The sequence below is a fragment of the Gossypium raimondii genome, chromosome 9, assembly GCF_025698545.1.
Source record: "Gossypium raimondii isolate GPD5lz chromosome 9, ASM2569854v1, whole genome shotgun sequence".
Classification (NCBI taxonomy): domain Eukaryota; kingdom Viridiplantae; phylum Streptophyta; class Magnoliopsida; order Malvales; family Malvaceae; genus Gossypium; species Gossypium raimondii.
In genome coordinates, this window is record NC_068573.1 from 8,346,269 (window position 1) to 8,371,058 (window position 24,790).

Here is a 24,790-nt window from a genome sequence, read left to right on the forward strand (position 1 = left end):
CACAGGCAAAACAGCTGAAATCACATAGGACAAACATGACAACTCTCTAATATTAGATTCAGCTGTAAAAAGAAACTTGAACATGAAAATATTACTAGGAAGTTCAACAGCAATTCAGTTCGATGTCTATATGCTATATTATGGATTCAACTTAAAGTACAGAATCAACATGAAATCGAACTTGGTATTCGTTTATTAATTTTAGGGGAGACAAGCAGCTTAACTCTATTCTAAACAGATGATTTTGTAATAGCTCCAGCTTCAGTTAGCAGAGGAACCAGCTTACCTTCCTTGTGCAAGGCCATTGTAGCTGCAAAAACGTACAGAAACACGGTAATTAGTAAACAAACAGAGATGGTACGAGGGATTTCATTTGTATATGAATAAAATATGATAGCATAGAGTTTAAAGGGCATACAATCACAGCCACCAATGTGTTTCCCACCAATGAAAACGTTTGGCACAGTCCGCTGGCCGGTCCACTCAGCCAGAGCTGCTTGAATATCAGATCCATCACCTGGAAAAATACAAAAAACGAAAGCTATACTTACTTTGACAACCAATGTGGATATATTCTCACTATTTAGTTTTAAAGCAAGAAAGAGTTGCAAATCCAACCCTTAACTCATATTGACAATATAAAATTTCCATGTAAGCATCCACAACAATCCCGTGAGGAGCATACTGCTTCACTATATCAAACTACGATACCAAATCCCCAATTGAAGATAATGTACTCACACTTCTATAAGGCCAGGAAAAGACATTCAATCACTTTAAAGGCATTATTATAGCTAATCGATGGACTTGCATTCCATTACCTCATACCCAAAACCATACACTTGTGCTGTCCAAATCTACGTCTCAAACCAATGGAACCACAAACAATGAAACCAACCATGCCTAACAGTCTTATAGGATCTTTCAAAGCAATATTCAAAACAATCGAATTTGGCTTCAAATTCATTTGTTCAACATGATCGAGACATGGATATTGATAACAAGACTACAGATTTTCCTATTCAACCATGTAAATAGACCTTCAAACTCAAGATTACAGCCCACATAAAGCTTCCAACTGCTCCTTTTTCTTGTAAGTTCAAGCAACCAACTAAAAATGGCAGCCAAGTTGAATCAACATGATCCATATCAGTTAATCAATGTTTAATAGAACGCAAAGTTTGGCTAACCAAAACAATCCTAATTGTTCTTAAAAGACTTGGGTTAAAAAGCTGAATAACTTTGGATTAATCAAATACTACAAATAAATAAATAAAACATGAAAAATTAACATGAGCGCAGCATGAATATACATAATTTCTCTGACTGAATTGACGTTGAGTTAACTCATAAGACCAACTCATTTAGGGCTCAATATTAGTTTAGATGACAAACTTTATGCAAGATTTTTCATTTTCTTTTCTTTTTTTTGGCTAATTTAGCTATAATTCATTCGATTATAAAAGAACCGTTTCCTAAAAAGTGGGGAAAACACTTTCACACTTGATATAACCCATCACGAACAAAAGTTTTGTTTGATTTTACTGAAAGATATCACAATATCAAGACACTAAACAGAATCGAATCAAATTAATACTCATAAAATTCAAGCAATTAAAAGTATTTTCATTTCAAAACCTAAAAATCACAAAATAGTTACGAAACAACATCGTATCTCAAAAAGGGGAAACTAGAATAAAAAAGAAAAAGAAAGAAAACTAACTTTCTTTGTCGAGCTCAATGGCCTTGAAAGAAGCTCCAAGTTGTTGAAGCAATTGCTTCACATCCACACAGAACGGACAGTAGGACTTGCTGCATCAACGAATACGTATAAAATACCACAAAAAATGAACAAAAATTGTATACGAATACGTATAAAACTACGGATACCTGAAAACGACGACAGGATTGGTAGATACGATGTCCTTCGCCTTTTGCAAAGCCATTTTTTTTTCTCTTTCTTAGCCCTGAAAAATGACTTCTTCTCTTTTCTTTTTTTTGGATTTAAAGAGGGAGAGCGTTGAGGATTTTATAGTGGAGGGAAAATGAGATAGAAAAGAGGTGTGGATTTCGTGAGAGTGGTGGAGTGATAAAGAAGGAAGGTTCCTAAAATGATCTGGGCCGTTGATTTTATGCCAATTAAAATATTGGTGGACCCTTTTCAGCTTTTCTTTTAAAATAAAAATATAATTAATTAATAAGTTGATTTTGAATGGAGAAACGTGAACTAAACGTAATTCTTCTATTGCGAATAGAGGTGCTCATGGGTTGGGCAGCTCGGCCCGGCCTGAAGGTCTACCCGAAATTTAGGAGAGTTCGGGTAAAAATATAGGCCCGAAATATGGGCTCGGGTAAAAAAATAGGCCCGTTTTAAAAACGGGCCGAGCCTCGGGTCAAATTTTTTTAGCCCGGGCCCGGCCCAATCCGGCCCGGATCTAATTAATATATTTTTTAATTTTTTAATTTATTATTAGATTAACAATTTAACATTTCCCATTCCCAATTCCCCTCCCCATTTCCCCGACCCCGTGTCTCTGTCTCTGATAAATCCCTAACCTAACGCCTTCCCTTCCCTTTTTTTCCCCCAAATCGGAAACCCACCTCACCCGATCCACCATTCCACCTCCAGTGACCGGCCTTCCACGACTCCACCTCCGCTCTAACGGTGCTTCCAGCGAATCTAGCCTTCAACATCTTCTACCTTTGAATTTCAAAGGTGAGTTTGCTGTTAACGGTTTCCTCATTTTTTAACGTCTTCTCCCTTTTTTGCTTTTTGATGTTGGTTGTGATTTTGATTTTTACTGTTAACAGTGTTCTGATTTTGATTTTGAGACACTAAATCTTGGGGGGATTTTGTTTGTGTTTACACTTTACATATCGGGGGGGATTTTGATTTTGATTGTGTTCTCGAACTATTTTAAAATTGAGTTTTACATAAAGGTTGAGTTCAAATACTAAGAGAGACAGCTGTTTCTGGTATCTGTTGAGTTTAAAATGTTGGACTGTTCTGGATTTTGTCCTGTTTTGGATTGGCTGATCATGTTGTTTTTCCTGGAGGATAAGGTTTCTCAGCTATGGAAGATAGAAGGGTATCTTGGTCTATTCATCTGTCTGTGGCACTTGCTCATTATAATTCATCTTTGGTTATCATCTTAATGCATAAAAGCAACCATTTTAAAATGGAGTGATATAACAGAGAGAATAAGATATGCGAATTAGTTCTAAAATATATATTTAAAAAATTATTAATCTTCTTCTCTTTTTTATCTTTACATAGTAATCCATCGATTAGAATTACTTTTTTTTCAAATTTTCATCTTCTCTATCAAGACCTAGAGAAAGAAAAAATGAAAATTGCTTTTACATATTGAGAAATGGTGAGTGAAGTATGAATGAAGGATTATTGAAACATATGATTGATGATAACTTTGCTAGGAATTGGGCTTACATTATTATTGATATTGTTTGAATTATTAAATTAAGGAGTAATGATATAAAGATTAAGTGACTAAAGTATTCATTGCGAACATATATTCGAATACTCACAATTTAACTCATTCTTATAAACAATTTTAGCTTCAAAATCAACATAAGAGTCATGAATTCTTGCTTTGTTTTCACAATTGAGAATCTTACGCTTAAGATTTTCGGACAAATTGAGTAAATCTTGCATGGTTATCAACTTTGGTTATAATTCAACTTTGATGAATTATAATTTAAAGTATATTAGTTGAATAAATTTAAAGTATGAATGATTAATATCTTGTTTTAATGTTCGAACATATAGGTATATACTTATATAGGCCTTTGCATTTAGTTAAAGTATGAATGGTATATAAGTATATACATAAATGTTATTGAATTTAGTTGAAGAATAAAGTTTATATATATATATATATATATATATACAAGGTTCAATTCACACATGTATATACATGTATAAATTATTGGTTTAATCAAAGGTATGTATATATATGTGTACATAATGTTCGAATAAATACATAGGTATATACATGTATAAACCTTTTGGATTGGATTTATAATATGTATATTATACTTGTTTAAGTAGTTTGAATAAGCATGCAAATATATATATGTATATGCTTTTGTATCAATTAAGATATGTCATTATATAAGTATATGAGGTTCGATTATATATATATACATGTATAAGATCTAGTTTTGAAATTTAGTATGAATTGATATATGTATATGTTAGTTTTGAATATGTATATATTTACATGTATAATTTCTTGTATTGAAATCAAGTATGAAATTATAATACAGTTTGATTTTGTCAAGTATGAGAAAAACACAGTCTCTCTTGACCTTGAGATCACAAGCTTGAAATGATTTTTTATTTTTATTCTCTTGATCTTTTCTATTTTTATTTTTATTTTTAATTTAATATTCTTATACAGAATTTTTTTATTCTTCTAATTTAAAGATTGGAAAATGTTGCAATTGTTAAAAGATTTGATGGTCTCATTTGGCTGTAAAAACACTTGCAGGTCTTCTCCGTTGTAAACTAGATGCTGATGAACGGTGTAAAATATTACATAGCAATTTTTGGGACCTACCTGATGATACATGCAATATTCTTCCAGCATTCAAATTGAGTTATTATCATCTTTCATCCTATTTAAAGCGTTGCTTTGCTTATTGTTCATATTTTCCCAAACATTATGAATTTCAAATAGAAAAACTCATTCGTTTGTGGATGGCTACTTCAAAGATTTGAGATAGAGGTCGGTTTTTTAACAATCGAGATGGAAGGGTACTTATTTTCTCATGCATGATCTAATTAGTGACTTGGCTAAATCTGTTATTGGAGAATTTTTAACAGATTGGAATGTGGTGGTGGTTCTTATGAAATAATTTAATGGACCTGCATTTGTCCAATTTTCCAGAAGAATATGATATGCGAAAGAAATTCCAGATTTTAAAGCAAAACGGGTCGGGCCGGTCCGGGCCTGGGCTTCATATTTTCTCCACGGGTCGGGCCTGGGCAAAATTTTAGGCCCATATTTCGGGCCGGGCCGGGCCCGGGCTTAGCAACCGGGCTGAAAATTTTTTCTGGGTGAGCACCTCTAATTGCGAATGATTTCGTCGAGCCCTTGTATTATTATTTTCTTAGACCGAACCTTTTCAATCGTAGAAAAGGGTCAAATTTCCATGCAAAATATACAATCGGTACAAGACAAACGGGACAAAAGAAGTTCCAACATGCTTGAAACAAGTTCCGAGAGAAACATCAAACTTCACTTGAGTCAGGTTGTCATTCCTTATAAAAAACTAAGCAAGGGCTAAAACTTTCATAGATTTGTTGGTGTTCAGCCGTTAGATGGAAACCACCATGATGCTTAGAGCCTTTCGTCTCCTTGATTTTGTTGCAATTGGTACATTTATGCTAAGTTGAAACTATTAATGCGAAAAGCTCAAGCAAATCAGGTAATCTCGGGATATCCAAAAATCCCCATACAACCAAACCTTTCAAATGGTGACATCTTGTACCAAAAAAGACAAAAACCACCATGACAATAGGGGCGGCCACAAGCGTTGCCAACAACTAATAGATCAAGGCCAGTGCATTATTGTGCCCCAAAAAGGTAGACTCTCATTCTCATCTCCACTGGGGACCAAAGGTTGGCATCTGGGCTGGCAAAATAAAAGAGGTTGGCAAGGTTAAAAGAGAAAACAAGTTGAAAGAAAGAAAAAGAGTGAAGCTAGAGGGGAAAAGAAAGGACATTAGCCGACATACTCTCTCGCTATGTGTTGTTGCATAAGCCGCTAGCCCAAGCCTCATCCTCGGTATACTCTGGTAAAATTGTAACTTGAATTATCTATGAAACTCTTTCCAAACCCATTTAGGAATATCACCTCGTCTCTCATCCATGGACCTACGACGCCACCATAACAAAGCAACATTAGTAAAATGCATGGCAGCAATATTTACCTTAGTAACATCATCCATGATGTCTTTGGCACAGAAGTATTGCTCCATCCATCACATGAAGTTGCCCACATCCTTTGTGGACCTCGTCCCATTCAAATCTTTCGGCTTCGGGACATCTATCTTAGGCATAGGTGCCACAACTAACACCCCATTATCCAAAGCAGCTTTACAGATATTGAGCTCCTCCTTTAGCTCCTCGATTTGTTCCTTCAAGGCCGACACCATTACTTCGAGAGCATCATTATTCTTAGTTACCTTGCCTACAGCAATATTCAGGACCTCTTGCATCGCATCCATTTTGTTACCGAGGGCCTCTGTGTCACATCCCAAATTTGGCGGATCCAAGAGAAAGGTGAATAGATGGGAAAATTATTTGTTTTGGCGCACTTTGGTAGTTATTCCGCCAATTTATAAGCTTTTGGCGAACTAATGTTTGGCGCATAAAGTATCCGCCCATAGAAGTTTCTTTGGATTTAATTATCGTAGTATTCTTCAATTGAATAAGGAGTATGTTGTAACACCTCTAACCCGTATTCGTCTAAAAATACCTTAGAAACGATTCGAGACTAAATTGAAAACATATGGAAAGTCTAAGAAATATTCACAAAAATTTGGAAACAGGGGTCACACGAGCATGTGGCCAGCCGTATAACCTTCGAACTAGGGACACATGGCTGTGTCCCTGCCCGTGTCCTCACCCGGGTCACATGATCATGTCACACACCCGTGTGCCAGGCCGTGTAACTCTCTAAGTTGCCCCACATGCCCGTGTGCCAGACCGTGTGCTAGGTCGTGTAACTCACTAACTTACATACAAAGAAATTCCCAGATGACACACAGCCGTGTCGCCAGGTTATATGTCACACACGGCTGAGTCACACACCCGTGTCTTAGGCCGTGTGGACATAAATTTGCCTAAAAACAAGCCATTTCCTATACTATATCATGCATAACCATTTGAACAAATTGTGCACACTTACAAGGCATCAACTCATACCTAAACATGCATAAATTTCTCATTCCAAATGTCTTAATTCAACTAACCAATATGCCATTCAAAGGCACCTCAAGAGCAATCATCATAACTTACATAAACATGTCAACTTTACCTAAATTCAAACATCAATATCTAGTTTAACATTTAACAAAACATGCCACAAACATATCCATTAACACACCATTTCAAACATACCATTGGAACCATTCAAACATGCATAGTAGCATAACCAAGTTGACACAATTTGACAAAGTATCACATGGTGCCAAAACAAGATAACATCCATAACTTATACATACCAAATCATCCATTAAACATTCAATTAAACATCATTATAAGTCCACCTATACATGTCATTATAACATTGGCCAAAACATTCAAAAACTGTCGATATTTATGCTGGATAGTGTGATAGTTCTCCGACGAGCTTCTGATAATCTATAAAACATAGGAAAGAAACTACGTAAGCACTTAATGCTTAGTAAGTTCGTAGAAAATAAAACATAACTTACCATTTCATTTACATAACAATAAGTATAAGCATAATATAACTCAAACCACAAGCTTGGCACAAGCCTATACATCATCATCAATACACAAGTTAGTGCATTTATACATAACTCATTTGAATTAACCATATGATAAGTCATTTGCATATGAAAATGCATCATTTGATTCATATATCCTTTTCATGAACATATGCATAATTCCACTTGGAAACCTACCATTTCAATCCCTTTTTCTTTCCTGTCGAACCATTTAGAATATCATCGGATACTTGAGAAAGCTCACACGAAGTGTGACTTTACATAATTGTAACATTTCCTTTACATCATTGCTCACACGAGCTGTGAAATAGGTCTGCTCACACGAGTTGTGGGTCAGAATGTAAGCTATACGATGCTATTCACACGAACTGTGGAGTATCCGTAACAAATACAAGACCTCAGCCATTGTAGGAAATTCAAGACCAGCACCCAAAACATGAAATCCCTAATGACATGTCATTTGTATCCTACGAATTCCTAGGGTTCAACTGGGACTCGATAACCGTCATCGTATTGATTTATTTAAACATCGATAAATTCACACGATAAATATCATATTAACATACAATTTAAAATAACATTAAAATGATAATTATTCACACGAACTTACCTCGACAACTAGGGGCGTAGAAGTAAAAATGAGTTATTCTAAAGCTTTTGGTTTGCCACGATCTAGGTCCTTACGTGGTCTATCTTGATCATGCCAGTGCTTCAAACCCTAAAAATGGCTTCCTTTCTTCCAAATTTCAATGGTGACTTTCATTTAGGAAGATGATACCATCTTTCATTTAGTTTAATTTTAAGTTAATTTATTAATTTACTATTTTAACCTTAGTTTTTAACTTAAAATCACTTGAACTATGTCCAAATATGTCCACTAACTATTCAAATGGTCTAATTACCATTTAAGCCCATTCACTTTAAAGTTTCATAGCAATTTAACTCCTTTAACTAAAAGAACTCTACTTTTTGCACTTTTTACGATTTAGTCTTTTTCACTTAATTAATCATGCAAACATTAAAATTTAGTAACGAAATTTTAATATGATCTTACTAATATCCCATATACGTTAAACTAATAATAAAATAAAAATTTACTCATTAGATTTGTGATTCTGAAACCACTGTTTCGATTTCACTAAAAACGAGTTGTTACATATGCCTCAAAAGTTTTGGTTAAGTATAACACGCCATATATGAGTTATCACCAATAGGTATAGTACGCCAAGTTTACTCGAACGATGTGCAAAATAGGTTTTGTAATGTGATTGGTTGGGAGTCAATTGTGAATTTTATACTTCTAATAATTTAAATTCATGTTTTTATACTTAGTAGAGTATTTGGGAGCAAAATAAGTGAAAACGAGCGACAACTAAAAAATCGAAGTAAGCTAATCAGCCACACGAGTTGACCCATTACACATAACCGTGTAAGCCACACGGGCTACAACATGACCATGTGGCAGGTCGTGTTGATAGTGCAAATTTGCACTTTGAAAAGTGAAAATGCGATTTTTAGGTTTTTTGGGCCTTTTAAGACATATATATGACAAAAATAAGAAGATGGAAGTGAACCATCATAGAATATTCAAGAAAACAACTCAAAAAACACAATTGAAGTTAATTCTGAAGTAGAATTCCATTAAGATTGAAGACTTCCAGTTGATTTGTTAGGAGATTATAATGAGTTTCTTTATTTATTTTGGTTATACTATTTTTTGGATATTTTTATTTTCAAGCATGAACTAATTTTCTAAATACCTAGGGAGATGAACCCTATGATGAATTTTGTTGTTTGATTTTTATTTTACGCAATAAATTATTAGTTTCTTGTTCTCAATTATGTGTGCTTAATTTCTTGGTTTAATATTTCTAGACTATTAATCCATGTTTGATGTGCTTAAATTAAAGGAGAAATAAACCATGTTTAAGAGTAGATCTTGCGTAATTGAGTGGAGTTGCATGCAATCCTAGAAATAAGACGACATAAATCTACCAGATTAGAGCCAAATCTAATAGGGGAATCGATAAATTGAGTTAATGCGATAATAGGGGTTTTAATTAGAAAGAAATTCCAATTAATAAACCTAGAGTTAGTTGTTCTTACTCTTGAAAAAGATATTAGCATACTTCAGGGATTTCTACGGATCAAGTTACTAAGTAAAGAAATTGTGTAATTTAGATTGATAATGACAGATGAAATCTAGGTGAATTCTTTTCTTAGTATTGTTTTACTTATTGGCTGTTAATCGATTATTTTCTTGATTTGTTCTTTGTCGTCTTTGTTAGTTTATTAATTTAGTTAATTTTAGTTTTTAATCAATCACTCAAATTATTTCTTTAAATAATAGAAAGATGGTAATTACTAGTACTTTTAGTCTTCGTGGGAACGATATCTTTGCACACCATAGCTATACTACTAATTGATAGATGCATTTGCCTTAGTCGAATTTTTAGTTAGTTTCATAGATATCAATTGACTGGTCAAATAGCATCGACTTCGGATTTTCTTTTATATTTTCTCCGATTTTTGTAGGACATTAAATGGACTATATTTTTATGCAATTGACACTTTTCAAGATCCACTTTGAGGTATTCAGTATATATATGGTACGAAGGGGAACGTCTAGATGGTTTTTCTCCTTTCAATATTACTCTTTGGTTTTTCTTCTTAAACTTAAACGATCTCTTCTTCTTTCAAGTTGGAAGTTAAAGTTTTGAATTAACCAGTGGATATTCCACCTTCTGGTAAGCTTGATAGTGTTGCATGTAAGTTTTTGAAAGAGTAAGGATGTTAAGAAGCTTGTAAACAGTAAGTTATGAGTGGAAGGCCCTAAATGCGGGTCTTCTGTAGTTCAGATAATAGAAAATTGTCAATAAATGGGTTTTTAATGGTGGTTGCATGTTCTTTTAAATAGTTACAGCTATTGATTCATAAAGGACGTTCAGGTTTAGAACTTTGAGTTGCAGTAAAGGTGAGTATCAAATGAGCCTCTACCTTGACTCATGTAAGTTAATTTTAATTGTAAAGATGCATGTTGATATCATCACGGATAATTGGTAAGTGAGTAAAGCACCGTAATGTTGTTGCATGTCCATAATTGAGGTAAATGAGTTATTGTATTAATAGAATGATGTTTGATGTAAATACATGTAAAAATTAGGTATGGAAAGATAAATTTTGTTAAGAGAATATGAACTAGTCAGGTATGTGGATGAATTTGGGTAAGTATATTTTGTATGGGATAAGCAAACATCCATTTATGATGTCTCTGGTAGGTCAAGTACATTGCTAACTGGATGGGAAGATAACGTTGACCACGAATATGTTGGGAAATGTACCCATATTGTAGTAAACATGTAACTATTTTCTATTTATTTGAAAGATGAATAAATAAATAAAGTTAATTTCACATTTCACTATTATGTATTTTGTATTTTATGTCTTTTATATTTTACATGCATAGCGAAATTGTGACAAGCAAGTATTAGTTCATTAATTGTCTAAAGTTCAAACTGAAGATAAGTGGCATTGTAAAGAACGCTTACATTTCGAGAAAGACAACTTATTTCAGTAGATAATCTAAATGAGTCTACAATCCCGTAAAAGAATCAAAGTGGGCATTGGATTGAAATACTGAGAAGGATTATTATGTTGTCTACAATTTCATTTGGGGAGATGGCTAGTATTGGCTATCGGAGCAGTTGAGTTCACGAGTAGAGACATAGATGTATTCATTGGTAGAATGATACAGTTGACTCCAAGATGAATTAATTTTGAATCTGTTTGTGAATTAATTCACTTGTGACATTCATGGTGTGATTTACCTAAATCTTGAGTTAGTCACAAACCATGCATATACAACTCATGTGCTTTGATATAAGTGGAGGTTTATGCTCTAAAGATGATCGAGCCCATAGTTGGTATATTGGGTACATGACTTGTATATAGCATGATTTTACTAGCAATAGTGGAATTCATAGCTCAATTAAAGAGTTAATAATATCCTCTCATTGGTATTGTGTGGATTGATAAATATGAGACGTGGCCATGAGTTGCTTGTTTTTGAACAAGTAATTTGTCACAGTCATTTGTTGATAGTGAACATATTAATCATTAAGAAGACATAATGGTGACAATGATATAAAATAGGATTGTATTGAGTGAACGGATTTAACTCAAAGGAATCAATGATACCAGATGAGGGTAACACACACATGACGAGGTCATTGGACAAAACAGTTGGATGAATTGCTTTCGTAAAGAGTATACAATAAGGAGTTTTCAATCATGGTACTTCTTGTAGATTGACTCCATGATTAAGTAATTACGAATTACCGGAACGATGTTTTTGGACATAATTGCAACCACTAGAGTTGTATATGTCCGATTGGTCCATCAGCTAGCATAACGAAAGCTCGACCGGACTGCATTTGAATCAGAAGAAAATTCTATGACCTTTGGAATAATTTAATGAGTCGATTTATTCGATTTAGAATTAAATTATATGGTTGTGAAAATTGTTCAACTAGAGAATTTGATTAAAGAATTTTCTTGAAAAATTAATTTGGAAAATCTGAGTGATTTTTAGAAAAATTAATTTTAATCAAGCAAAATTAAATTAATCAAATTAATTAAAATAAATATAATATTGTTGGAAGTTAATTTTCAAGTCAAACAATTGGCCCAATGGGTAATTAAACTTGAAAATTGGACCTAATATCGTAAATTGGACCTGAGAGCCCAAAATTGATACCAAGACCCAAAAACTGGTCGTACTGGGCTCGGTATGTGAAAACGGACTGACGATCCAACCAGTGGCTATACCGAACCGGTCGAGTCATCATTGACCTGGACTGAACCGGTAGCAGCCAAACTGGCTCAGGGTGCTGTAATGGTGTCACACCTGTATCACCGGACACGACGGTGCCTGTGGTTGCGACAGTGGTGTTTCGGTGGCCGACAATGGTTGGTCATCAGTGGTTGAGCCGTGGAAAAGTTACACTCCTACTGTGACTCTACCAGAGAATTTGATTTTAGATTAATTATTCCAAAAATAATATTATTTTAATAGTTTAATATTATATTTAATTTAATACTTATCTTAATAGTATTTTATTAATTTAATATTAAAGTGATTATTTTAATATAAAATTTAATTTAATGTTTATCTTATAGATAAATATTCTATTATTTTAACAAGATTTAATATTGAATTTAATCTAATTTATACCAGACTGTCTCGAGGATCTGAGGATCGGGTTTGGAATGAGATAATCGTAATTTGAAATTTGTAATAAAAATTTGATTATTGATTAAATTTTGAAAAGAAAAATAATTTAAAACTTAAATTTTTGCAAGCTTAAAAATTTGGAGAAACTTTGGAATTCTGGGAAAACGAGGGCTATTATCTCTTTACATCATTTGAACCGGGAAATTTTTTCCCTTACATCATTACATAATTGAGACTTTGATTAAAACTTTTCAGAGAATATATTCTCTGATTACAAAAATACCAACTACAAAGAATATTTACTATTCATGCGTCTTTTCTTGCAGGGAATATTTACTGTTTTCGCCAGAGAATATTTCCTGTACACTTGTCTTTTCTTGCAGGGAATATTTACTGTTTTCGCCAGAGAATATTTCCTGTTCACTTGTCTTCTCTTGCAGGGAATATTTACTGTTTTCTCCAGAGAATATTTTCTGTTCATGCATCTTTTCTTGTATCATTTTTTCTTGGTCGTGGTGATGGTTACTGAAGTGGTATCATCTGTAAGATCTACTGTTTTGATTGAAGACTCTGAAGATTTCTCATATTTGGATTCGGAGTCCAATGAGCTGAGCATTTCAGCCATGAGTTTTTTGTATTCCTTCTTGGTCTTGGCTTGAGCTAACATCGCACTAGTTATGACTTTACTTGAAGGAATTTTGCTGTGGTTTGATCCGGTGCTGCGAACTTACATAATCTTGGATTTTTGTTGAAAAAATTATCCAAATATTTTGAATCATATTTTTCATCATTAAACTTGTCCCACCATTTAGTTCTATAGTTTCGAACTAGTAATGGAATTCCAGTATATTGATCTTACTCATAAGAATAATCCCATGAAACAATCCAAGAAATACACAGTTTTGAGAAAAAAATGGATTGTCCTGTAAATGTGTTTCTGGTTTGGTTCAGGTTGAAATTTGTCAAAGAATTTGTGCCATAAGTTTTAAATTTTTTCTGGTGGTATCTCAAAGGATGATGGTCCATACCGATTCCACCATTCTTGGAACCAGTTTGGAAATTAGAATTGGGTACCGTATTTGAAATATATGAGCCAAGAATGCCTCATGTGTTGATTGTTCATTAAGAAGGCATTGAACCATGCCATTTGGTAATCCCAATATGTAAAATATGGGTGATGGTCAATTTTGGTGGTAAATTTTGCTGGGAATTTCTTGATAGAATTTGGGTTTTCACTCCAATCCCTTGGTCGAAGAATCTTTAGTATTTGGGCTGTGGAATGGGTAATAAAATTTGGATCTTTTGGGTCTGTGTAGTGTTTGAACAGTACTGATCTAGTTTGAACCAGTATGTTTTCATAATACTTTTGGGGTTTTTGAGAATCCAATGATTTGAAATGTCATCCATTGAAAAGTTCTTTTGCAAGTATATGTGGACATTTTTCTGAAAATGCTTCCTCTATAACAAGAATTTTTTCAAAATATTTGTTTGAAAAATATTGTGAGGATTTTTGTGTAGCAGTCTGTGAAGACACTGCTATTTCTTTTGGAAAAACATCTTGGAGAGATGTCTTTTTTAAAACATTTTTTGAGAGATTTTGGTTTGTGTAAAACAATCTCTTTATTTTTTGAAATCTTTGCCGCTTTAGGAGCAATTTGTTTGAGAGGAGTTTCCTCTGTCATTTGTGAAAAAGGCCAATGCTACTTCTGGGGATTGAGAAAGAGGCTTAATCCATTTTTTTTATTTGAGAACCAATTTCATTTGGATCTTGTGCATCTTGAACTATTGTATTTTTTGAGGATTTTGATGATGATGATTTCTCATTCTCTTCTTCATGGCAAATTTCATACCATGACTTAATTGGTTTTGAAGAAATTTGGGTTTTGGATGACTCTCCTATTTTCCCTTTTCCTTTGTCTCAGAGTTTGGGTGGCATTTTTGAAGAAACTCTCTGGTGAGAAAATCAGGCAAAGAATTAGTTTATCCTTTGATGTATTCAATATCAAAATCAAATATGCTCAAAATTGACTGCCATCTTGCAAAAATCTGTTTTGAGGCAATATTTTGAACATCCTTTTGTAAAACTTCTTTTGCTAATTTGTAATCGATTCGTAAAAGAAATTTTTGATTTAATAAATCACTTTGGAATTTTGTAATGCACAAAACAATTGATAATTTTTCTTTTTTAATAGTACTATAATTTTGCTGAGTTGGGTCCCAGTGTCTGGAAGTAAACTGGACTATTTGCTCTTTTCCCCTTTAACTTGTTTTAGGATCCCACCGTATCTTATTTCAGAAGCATCTGTGTCTACAATCTTGGGGGCATTCGAATCGGCTAAATATAAACAAGGAAGCTTAGTGATTGGTTTTTTAATTTGGGTGATGATATTGGTATGGTCATCTGTCCAAGGTTGTGGATTCTTTTTGAGCCTATCATATAATGGTTTACACAATTTGCTAAGCCCTGGATAAAAGTCTATGACATAATTGAGGCTTCTTAAGAATATTTGTAATTGGACTTTATCAAGGATTTGATCTGGGAATTTGCTAGCAAACTTTGTGGACCGTTCTAGTGGGGTAATGGTTCCTTGGGTAATGTAATGACCTAAAAACCTTACTTTGGTTTGGAACAAACTGATTTTGAATTTAGAAATTACTAAACCATTATTTTTTATGACTTTTATAAAGATGGATAAATGTTTAAAGTGTTTTTTCTAAATTTTCTGAAAACAATAATACATCATCAATGTATACTATTGTGAATTGAGAATATTGGTAAAAAATATCATTCATTATTCTTTGAAACTCGGATGGAGCATTTTTTAATCCAAAAGGCATTACATTCATTCATATTGTCCAAATGGTACAGTAAATGTCGTTTTATATCTTTCTTCTTCTTTTATTTGGATTTGACAAAATCCAGATTTCATGTCAAATTTTGAGAAAATATTTGTATTACAAAGTTTTTGTAGCAAATATTTCTTATTTGGTATTGGGTATCTAATCCATTTTAAGGATTGATTGAGAGGTTTGTAATTAATTACTAATCTTGGTGTTCCTCTTTTGAGTTCTGCATTTTTTATCACATAAAATGCTGAACAACTCTAAGGAGAACTGCTTTTTCTAATTAAATTTTTATTAAGAAGGTCCTGTATTTCTTTTTTACAAAATTCTTCCATTTCTTTGTTCATTTGTATAGGTCTTGCTTTTGTGGGTATTTGTCTTTCATCAAAATTGTTTTCATATGGTAATGTTACTTCGTGTTTTTTCCTATTCCAAAAAGCATTAGGAATGTCACAACAAATTGTCGATTCTATTTGTTCTTTGATTTGATTTATCCTTTTTTGTACTTCTCTTTTTTCTAATTGTTCAGTCAACTTTTTAAAACATATTCCTTCTTTTAGAAAAGAGATTTGTTTTTGTTTATAATTAATTAAATTATTGATTTGCCCATTATGGATGGATAAAGATTTTAATAAGTTGAGATTTCTTATTTTGGGTTTTCTACAAAAGAAATTCTACTTTAGTGTTTAAAACTTTGGTGGAGATAGAATTATTTGTTACTTTACTGTGGTTTGAGTAAGGATATGAATGGGGTTCCTAATATGACATCTTGGGTAATATCTTTTCCCATTAAAAACATGTTTGATATTTTATACCTTTGTTGGATATTTCGTATTTGGAATTTTGTAAGTAATTTTAGTTTTTACCATTTGTAGCTTTAAGAGATTATGATGTTTTGTCATAATATTTTGTTGGAATTATTCCTTCTTTAATGCAGTTTTAGTCCACTCCTATATCAAAAGGGCTATTGTTTCTAATTGAAATTCATTGTTTATGATAATATTTATTTTTATTAAATATCTTTGATTAGATACTTCAGTTAAAACCATCATATATTCCTGTGTATTTTCTTCAGGTTCGGGTTTAGTTTCTAACGAACTTTTTTCTGAGATTTCATGTTTTAAGGTTTGCATTTGTTTTTTTCATTTCTTGTTGTTCCATTTTACGCTGAGAAAGTTCTAATTTAATTTGTTTTATTTCTACCTGTAATTCAGAATTTGTAATTTGTCTTAGTTTTATTTTTTCATATTTATTAAATATTATATCTTGTATATTAGACATTTGTGATTGACTAGAAATAATTTCTTTTTCTTTTTCGGTTTCTCTTTTAATGAGGATTTTAGTTTCAAAGGTATTCTCTTTTAAGTTCGGGTCCTGAATTTTATCAATAATTTCAATCATAAATTCTTGGTCTTTGGTTAACATATTAATTGAGGTTCATTTTCATCATCGTAAGATTGGGATGTTGTATGTAATTTGTCTATTTGTAATTCATCTGTTTGGTAGATGTATCATTTTCGAAGAAGTTGTTTCTAATAGGATCTCATTTAATTTTTGTTCTATTTCTTCATCTAGATTTAAATTATTGATTTTTCTTTTAATTTTACAATATTTTGAGATATGTCCTGGTTTTCCACATCTATAACATTTTATTGTTTTATCAATTTTGCTTTTCTTTTTTGTTATTTCTTTCATTTTTCGTATTTTCTATATTTAGGTTTTTATAATATTCGAAATGTTCTTTTCCTATTTTTGGTTTCTACAGGCAACATGTTTTTGAAGAAGAAGGTTCATTTCTAATATCAAATTGGTGGCGAGAATGATCCTAATTCCTTTCTACATTAATATCTTTCTTTCTTAAGTTGTTTTTGTAATTTTAAATCTTGACAAATTTTTAATCCTTATTTTTGGGTGAAACTAATTAGTTCACCATATGTAAGCTTTTCATATGGAATAATACCTCTGTAATTTTCTCTTATTTGGTTTCTAACTTTTTCTCCTAATAAAGTGGGAAGTTCTGCTAGAAACTATTTTTCCCAAAACGGTTGTTGATTATCAGATCTTTGCATAACTCTAGTCATAAAGACATCTTTATACCATTTAAAATCAGTTAATTTTTTGCATTTTAAATTTGATAATAGTTATGAATTTCTATCTTTAAGATGAGAAGGATCTCCTATAAAGTGTTTAAAGATTGAGAAAATTAAAGTTGCTACTGCATCTTGGATTTCCCTTACTTGTTCATCTAAAATAATTCTTCATTGATCATCCCTTTTTATTACTTTTAAAATTTCTTCCTGTTGGGTTTTAGTGAGTGCATGATCCCACCATCCTTTTAATTGACCAGTAAATCCAGCAGCTAAAAGATTAGCTATAGCATGATCACTGATTAATCCATTTTGGTTTTGGGTTTTATAAACATTTGAAAACATTGTCATTTGTTGTAATAAACTAAGAATATTGTATTCAGACATTCCATCTATATTCCATTCATAAATTGTATTAGCATTGTACTTATTCTGGAAAACATGTTTTTCTTCTATATTAAGATCAGGTGCAGTATTTTTTGGATAATATAATCTTTTTGGTTCTTTCCAAGCCATCTTGTTAATTTGTTGTTCATCTGACTGGTCAGAGTCAAATTGGGAGGATTGGTGTAATGTATTTACTGAATGTTGGGCTTGTATTGGGGTATCAGGTGCAATTAATTCAGACTTGTAAAGCATCAAATCTATTTTGGATTTTTGTTAAGAAATCATTTTGGGTTTTTTGGAAAGGTTTTGGAATCTCGTAAGGTGTGAATATTGGTTCTTTAAAACTTTTTCTGTTATCTTTTTTACTGGTTCTTTCCTAATTGGTTGACTTTCTACCAAATTCTCAATATAATCTAATTGTTTTCCTATTGTATGAATGCTGATATTTGTATAGTTATTTTGTTCTACTATCATTTTAACATCTTTTGATGAGATTTGTTCTCCTGCATCAGGAGCTCTCATTCTTAAAGGATTTGCTTTTATTCTAGTATTTTTGTGAAGATATTGAACCTCCATTAAAGGGGGATGTCGAGATTCAACTTCTCCTTTATTAGGCTGCCATCTAGTATTATGTTTTATTGTACTAACAGATTCTGAATAATATTCTTCAAACCATTCAAAGAATTTTATATGGATTTTATGGGTATTCATAAATTCATAATATTCTTGAAGAATGCTTTCTTTTTTGTCATTATATTTTTTAAAGTAACCTTCGCTTTTTTGCTTATTTTTTTTGGAATAGAAATGTTTTCTACAACATTTTTTGTTTATCTCAAAAGTTTTTTCTAAAACAAATATTTCTGAATTTTCTCCTTACCTTGCATTATTAGTCATTGATGAATATGTTGGTGACATATGAGGTGAATTTTGGGGACTCTCTTCCTGTCTGGCAAAGATAGGTTGAGCTATATTTGAGGAATTATCTATTCCTTGTAAATTGGTTCTAAATGTTGTTGGGATAGAAGAGACAGAGGCTCTAGCTGTCCTAAAGTATGTTGTTTGTGTTTCTAGATTTGACTCTTCTTCTAAATTTAACCTCCTAAAAGCTATGCTGGTACTCCCTATTTTGAAGGAATATCTTGGAGGCATTCTTTGTGGCCTGTTGAATATTAATTCAACTGTGCCATCTTGGTGTTGAGAGATTTCACTTAATGAAGTGTTTCTTATGGGAGTTGGTGCCACAAGGTCTGTAGCTCCCTCAAGTTTCCACTAATCAAGAAGGTTTATTTCATGCCATTGTATTGTTCTTGGGATTGTGGTATGAGACCTTGAAGTATCTGTTTCTATTAAGAGGGTTTCTCCTTTTGGGCTTTGGAGTAAAGCCTTAGTATTAACAACAGAATACTAATGTTACTACTTCCGTACCAGGAAGCATTTTGTAGTTATGAGTATGTATTTGTAGAGTCAAAGATTGTAAAATATTTTTGTCAATCAAAGAAACCATAAAAATTGGATAACAATTAAAATGTATTGAGCCTATACATAGGCTTATTTCTATAGTTCCTAATAATGAGTCATTAGACATGATGTGTCTTTGGTCTCTTAAGACAATTAAAATTGAGATATTTTTAGTGGCTTCAACACTAAGAAGTTTGACACCAACCTGGACTAGTCCAAAATGAATATATTTATATTTTTGTTCTTTAAGTTTATTAATGACGACTCTATCTAATAATTGGATTGTTTCATATTCTTTTTCAATAGGTAAACTCTTTTCTTTTGTTTTTATGACATAACTACAAAAAGCATTTAAATTTTCAAAAGTTGTTTTCTTGTAGACTTGGTTTCATAATGTTCATATCTTTGGGGGATATTTTCCTAATGTTCTTCTTGTTAATTAATAGTGTTGTTTGAGGTTTGGTCGGACTCTTGGGATTGATTGGAAACAAAGCTTGCAGAGGAATTGGTTCTTCTAAGGAAATGAAATGAAACAATCTTAGTTTTCTTATTTCCTACAAGAGGGTTCTACTATCTGAATTTTCGGATTATTAAAGTTTCCTAAAGAGATATTTTGTCATTGACACGCCTAACCCATGGCTAACCAGACAGTGTATAAATACTCAGCAAAATTATAATACATTAATGAATACAGTTAAACCAGAACTCGAAAATATTGAAAATAAGTTAAATATTTTAAAAACTTAAAAATACCTGCTCCTCCTTGGCTCTGATGCCAGACTGGTGATTTTCTCACCAGAGAGATTCTTCAAAAATGCCACCTAAACTCCGAGACAAAAGAAAGGGAAAATAGGAGAGTCATCTAAAACCTAAATTTCTTCAAAACCAATTAAGTCATGGTATGAAATTTGCCATGAAGAAGAGAATGAGAAATCATCATCATCATCAAAATCCTCAAAAAATACAATAGTTCAAGATGCACAAGATCCAAATGAAATTTGTTCTCAAATCAAAAAAATGGATTAAGCCTCTTTCTCAATCCCCAGAAGTAGCATTGGCCTTTTTCACAAATGACAGAAGAAACTCCTCTCAAACAAATTGCTCCTAAAGCGGCAAAGATTTCAAAAAATAAAGAGATTGTTTTACACAAACCAAAATCTCTCAAAAAATGTTTTAAAAAAAACATCTCTCCAAGATGTTTTTCCAAAAGAAATAGCAGTGTCTTCACAGACTGCTACACAAAAATCCTCACAATATTTTTCAAACAAATATTTTGAAAAAATTCTTATTATAGAGGAAGAATTTTCAGAAAAATGTCCACATATACTTGCAAAAGAACTTTTCAATGGATGACATTTCAAATTCTTTGACAAATTTCAACTTGAACCAAACCAGAAACACATTTACAGGACAATCCATTTTTTCTCAAAACTGTGTACTTCTTGGATTGTTTCATGGAATTATTCTTATGAGCAAGATCAATATACTGGAATTTCATTACTAGTTCGAAACTACAGAACTAAATGGTGGGACAAGTTTAATGATGAAAAATATGATTCAAAATATTTGGATACTTTTTCAACAAAAATCCAAGATTATGTAAGTCCGCAGCCCAGATCAAATCATAGCAAAATTCCTTCAAGCAAAGTCAATAGCTAGTGCGATGTTAGCTCAAGCCAAGACCAAGAAGGAATACAAAAAACTCATGGCTGAAATGCTCAGCTCATTGGTCTCCGAATCTGAAGATGAGAAATCTTCAAAGTCTTCAATCAAAACGGTGGATCTTGCAGATGATACCACTTCAGTAACCATCACCAGGACCAAGAAGCAAGAAAAGATGCATGAACAGGAAATATTCTCTAGCGAAAACAGTAAATATTCCCTGCAAGAAAAGACAAGTGAACATGAAATATTCTCTGGCGGAAACTATAAATATTCCCTGCAAGAAAAGACAAGTGAACAGGAAATTTTCTCTGGCGAAAACAGTAAATATTCCCTACAAGAAAAGACACATGAATAGTAAATATTCTCTGTAGTTTGTATTTTGGTAATCAGAGAATATATTCTCTGAAAATTTTTAATCAAAGTCTCAATTATGTAATGATGTAAGAGAAAAAAATTCCCGGTTCAAATGATGTAAAGAGATAATAGCCCTCTATAAAAGGCTATCTGATTCAGAATGAAGGGGACGACTCGAGATACCCATTTCAGAAATCAAAACTCGTTTCTCCAGAATTCCAAATTTTCTCCAAATTTTTAAGCTTTTAAAAATTTAAGTTTTAAATTATTTTTCTTTTCAAAATTTAATCAATAATCAAATTTTTATTACAAATTTCAAAGTACGATTATCTCATTCCAAACCCGATCCTCAGATTCTCGAGACAGTCTGGTATCAGAGCCAAGGAGAAACAAGTATTTCTAAGTTTAAAAAATATTCAATATGTTTTATTAGATTAAATTTAATATTAAAGTGATTAAGTTTAATCATAGTTGAACTCTCTAAACTCTGCCTATATAAAGAAAGCCTTCGTGCATGTTCTGTAATGCCTTGATGGCGTGTTCGATGAAGTCTTCATGGCTTATTCTGTGTTATTTGTGTTACGTAATCTGTAACGCCCTTGTGGAGAAGTCTGGTCGAACGCTTTTGTGTCGTGATCTGGGTAAACTTCGAGACTTCTTTGCCAACTAATGTGATGATAGAGAATTGGTAAGTTTGATGATCTCTTAGCTTTGTTGGTCTTATGACAAAATTTGAATTTGATTTAAGTAAAACTTCTAAAAGAGTCTCCAACAGTGTTTTGGGAAAGGTGAATTCACCATATTAGTCTGTCAGTGTACAAAATTTGGTGTATTTTTAACTATGAATAAGTAAGTGATCGACAGCCCTAAGTTCGTCTACGTTATTTAAGGAAGTAATTTGAGTTATCTAGTAACCGCCAAATCTGAATGATTTTCACGTCATGTATAGAGGTCATTTGGAATCTAAGTTGTTTTGTCAAGTTGGGTGTTCTCGTGATTTGTAACATAGTTGTCTTGAATTCTTTAAATTGATTTAGAACATTTTATTATCAGTTTAAGTTATGATTTTTTGGTCAATTTGAGATACAATCTGATTGGTATTATTATAATTACTAGAATCAGTATGAGAATTTTCAAAGGTAAGGTCATTATGAAGTTCTTCTTAAAAGATCAATTAGTTTAATTATCTGCCAAAAATAATATCTGTGAGAACACCATCTTGGGTAAAGTATTCAGTGTTGTCTGAGTGAGAATCCGTCGAAAGAGGTTCTATTTTGTGTAACAGCTCGATTTTTTAGTGGTGTCAGAAACCGTAGTTTTGAGGCCACCAAATTCGGTGAGTAAGTTCGTAAATATTATTATTTAATATTTACGAGTCAAAAATAGTTTTAAAAAGGTTTTAGAATTGGTAATTTATATTTTATAATGATTTATTAGGTTCGAGTGGTAATACCCTAGATCAAGTGGTTTTAGAAAGTGAGGTATTGGGACCTCGTTTCTATAAATCGAACCGTAAATATTTTTATATATATTTACAAAGTTTCATTAAGGTGGTATTAAGTTTTAGTTAAAAAATTTTAACGTTTCGATAGTTAATTAATTAAAAAGGACTAAATTGAAAAAAGGTATAAAACTTGCTAATTATAATAATTAAGTGATTAAATGGCTTGATTAATAAATAAGAAAGGACTTAAGTAATAAATATGCCTAAATTAAAGTGATGAGGCGGCATATGAAGATAAAATAGTTAAATAAAGTGATGGTATGACAAAATGGTAACTTTGATGAAATTAAAACAACAAATTGAATTTTATAGCTTTCTATGCAATTCATCTTCAATTTTGGCCTAAATCGCCATAGGAGAGAGAGCTTTAAGTTGGTTTCTCATATTTTTGCTTCATGTGAGTTCAATTCTTACCCGTTTCTTGTAATTTTTATGTTTTTAAGATTGTTGCAATTAGGTCTCACTAAATTGTACCTTCATTTTAATTTTATTAACAATTTTGAAAGTTTCCATTGATAAATATTAGATTTTTTATGAATAACATGGATTTAGAGCTTTTATTGTGTTGTGTGATGGTTTTATAAAGTGATTTTGTTAAATATTGATTTTATGATTAAATTGTGAAAAGGTTAAAATATTAGGGTTTGATAGTGAATTTTGGGTTTATTAGGGGCTGTTTGAAGGCCTACAATATTTGGATAGATTATTTATTGAGAAAATTAGTTAATTTGATAGATTAATTAATTAAGGGATTAAATTGCAAAAATTGTAAAAGTTTAGGTAATTATGTAAATTCAAAAAAGGTATTAATTGTAAAATGAATTGGAAATGAAACATGTGCTAAAAATGAGTAATTTTATATTCTAATTCAAGATCCCGTAGATACTAGTGAAAAAGAAAAATAGTGGAATAGTCTCTGAACTTCTACAATTACTACAATTCAATCTAGGTAAGTTCGTACGGTTAAAATTTAATATTTTGCATAAATTGATGAATGGTATTATGCATTTATTCTATTGTTAGAAATGAATTATTATTGTAATTATAATATTGAATTGGATATTCAGTTTGAATTGAACGCGAGATTTGAGTACATTCATAATTTGGTGTACAATGGTATTGGAGGGAGATATCAGGATTTTACCCAAGTAAATCAGGGTTCAGCATTTGTTGCGAACTTTCATGTTTTACTTTTTTTTGGCGTAATTGGGTAGATCAACTCTTATGAGCTTCTGTTTAGCTTTCGAGCTTCTATTAACGATGTACTATTATCCATAAGTCATTCTTCGAATGGAGAAATCTCATTAAGGTGATTTATTTATTAAATTTGAAAGATATGTTATTTATTTTTATTGATTTCAATACAGATGTATTTATCGATTGATGTTGTAAATGACAGGGAATTGTCATAGATGATTTTTAATATCTAAATTAATTATAGTTAGTTCGGTAAGATTTTTGTTTAACCTGTCAAACTTACTAAGCTTCATTAAGCTTATTTGTATTGTTTAATGTCTTTGTAGATTTTCAGAAGGTTGGACGATCGGATCGGCACTCAAGTTACACTATCCAGTTTATTTTAGTAGTTTTTGAAACATTAAATACGATTTATTTGGCATGTATAGGCTTTTGTATGGTCTTGTTCAAAGTTTAATTAATGTAAATATTATGAATAATATTTTGTTTATATAATCAACCTACATATTGGTAAGAGATTAAGGCATAATTGTGATGTTAGTATAAGTGATATATGTATG

The 24,790-nt window shown here is 31.9% G+C and overlaps 1 protein-coding gene across 1 annotated transcript; it reads right to left on the minus strand.

Moving 5' to 3' along the window:
- Positions 1 to 25: 25 nt before the first annotated feature.
- Positions 26 to 2,060, minus strand: LOC105798336 (glutaredoxin). The gene is made up of 4 exons (XM_012628371.2): positions 1,891 to 2,060; positions 1,724 to 1,812; positions 419 to 517; positions 26 to 310 (listed from the first exon to the last, which is right to left on the minus strand). Exons 1-4 carry the CDS (start codon positions 1,944 to 1,946, stop codon positions 231 to 233), a joined length of 324 nt encoding a protein of 107 aa, XP_012483825.1. The 5' UTR covers positions 1,947 to 2,060; the 3' UTR covers positions 26 to 230.
- Between the last annotated feature and the right edge of the window lie 22,730 nt (positions 2,061 to 24,790).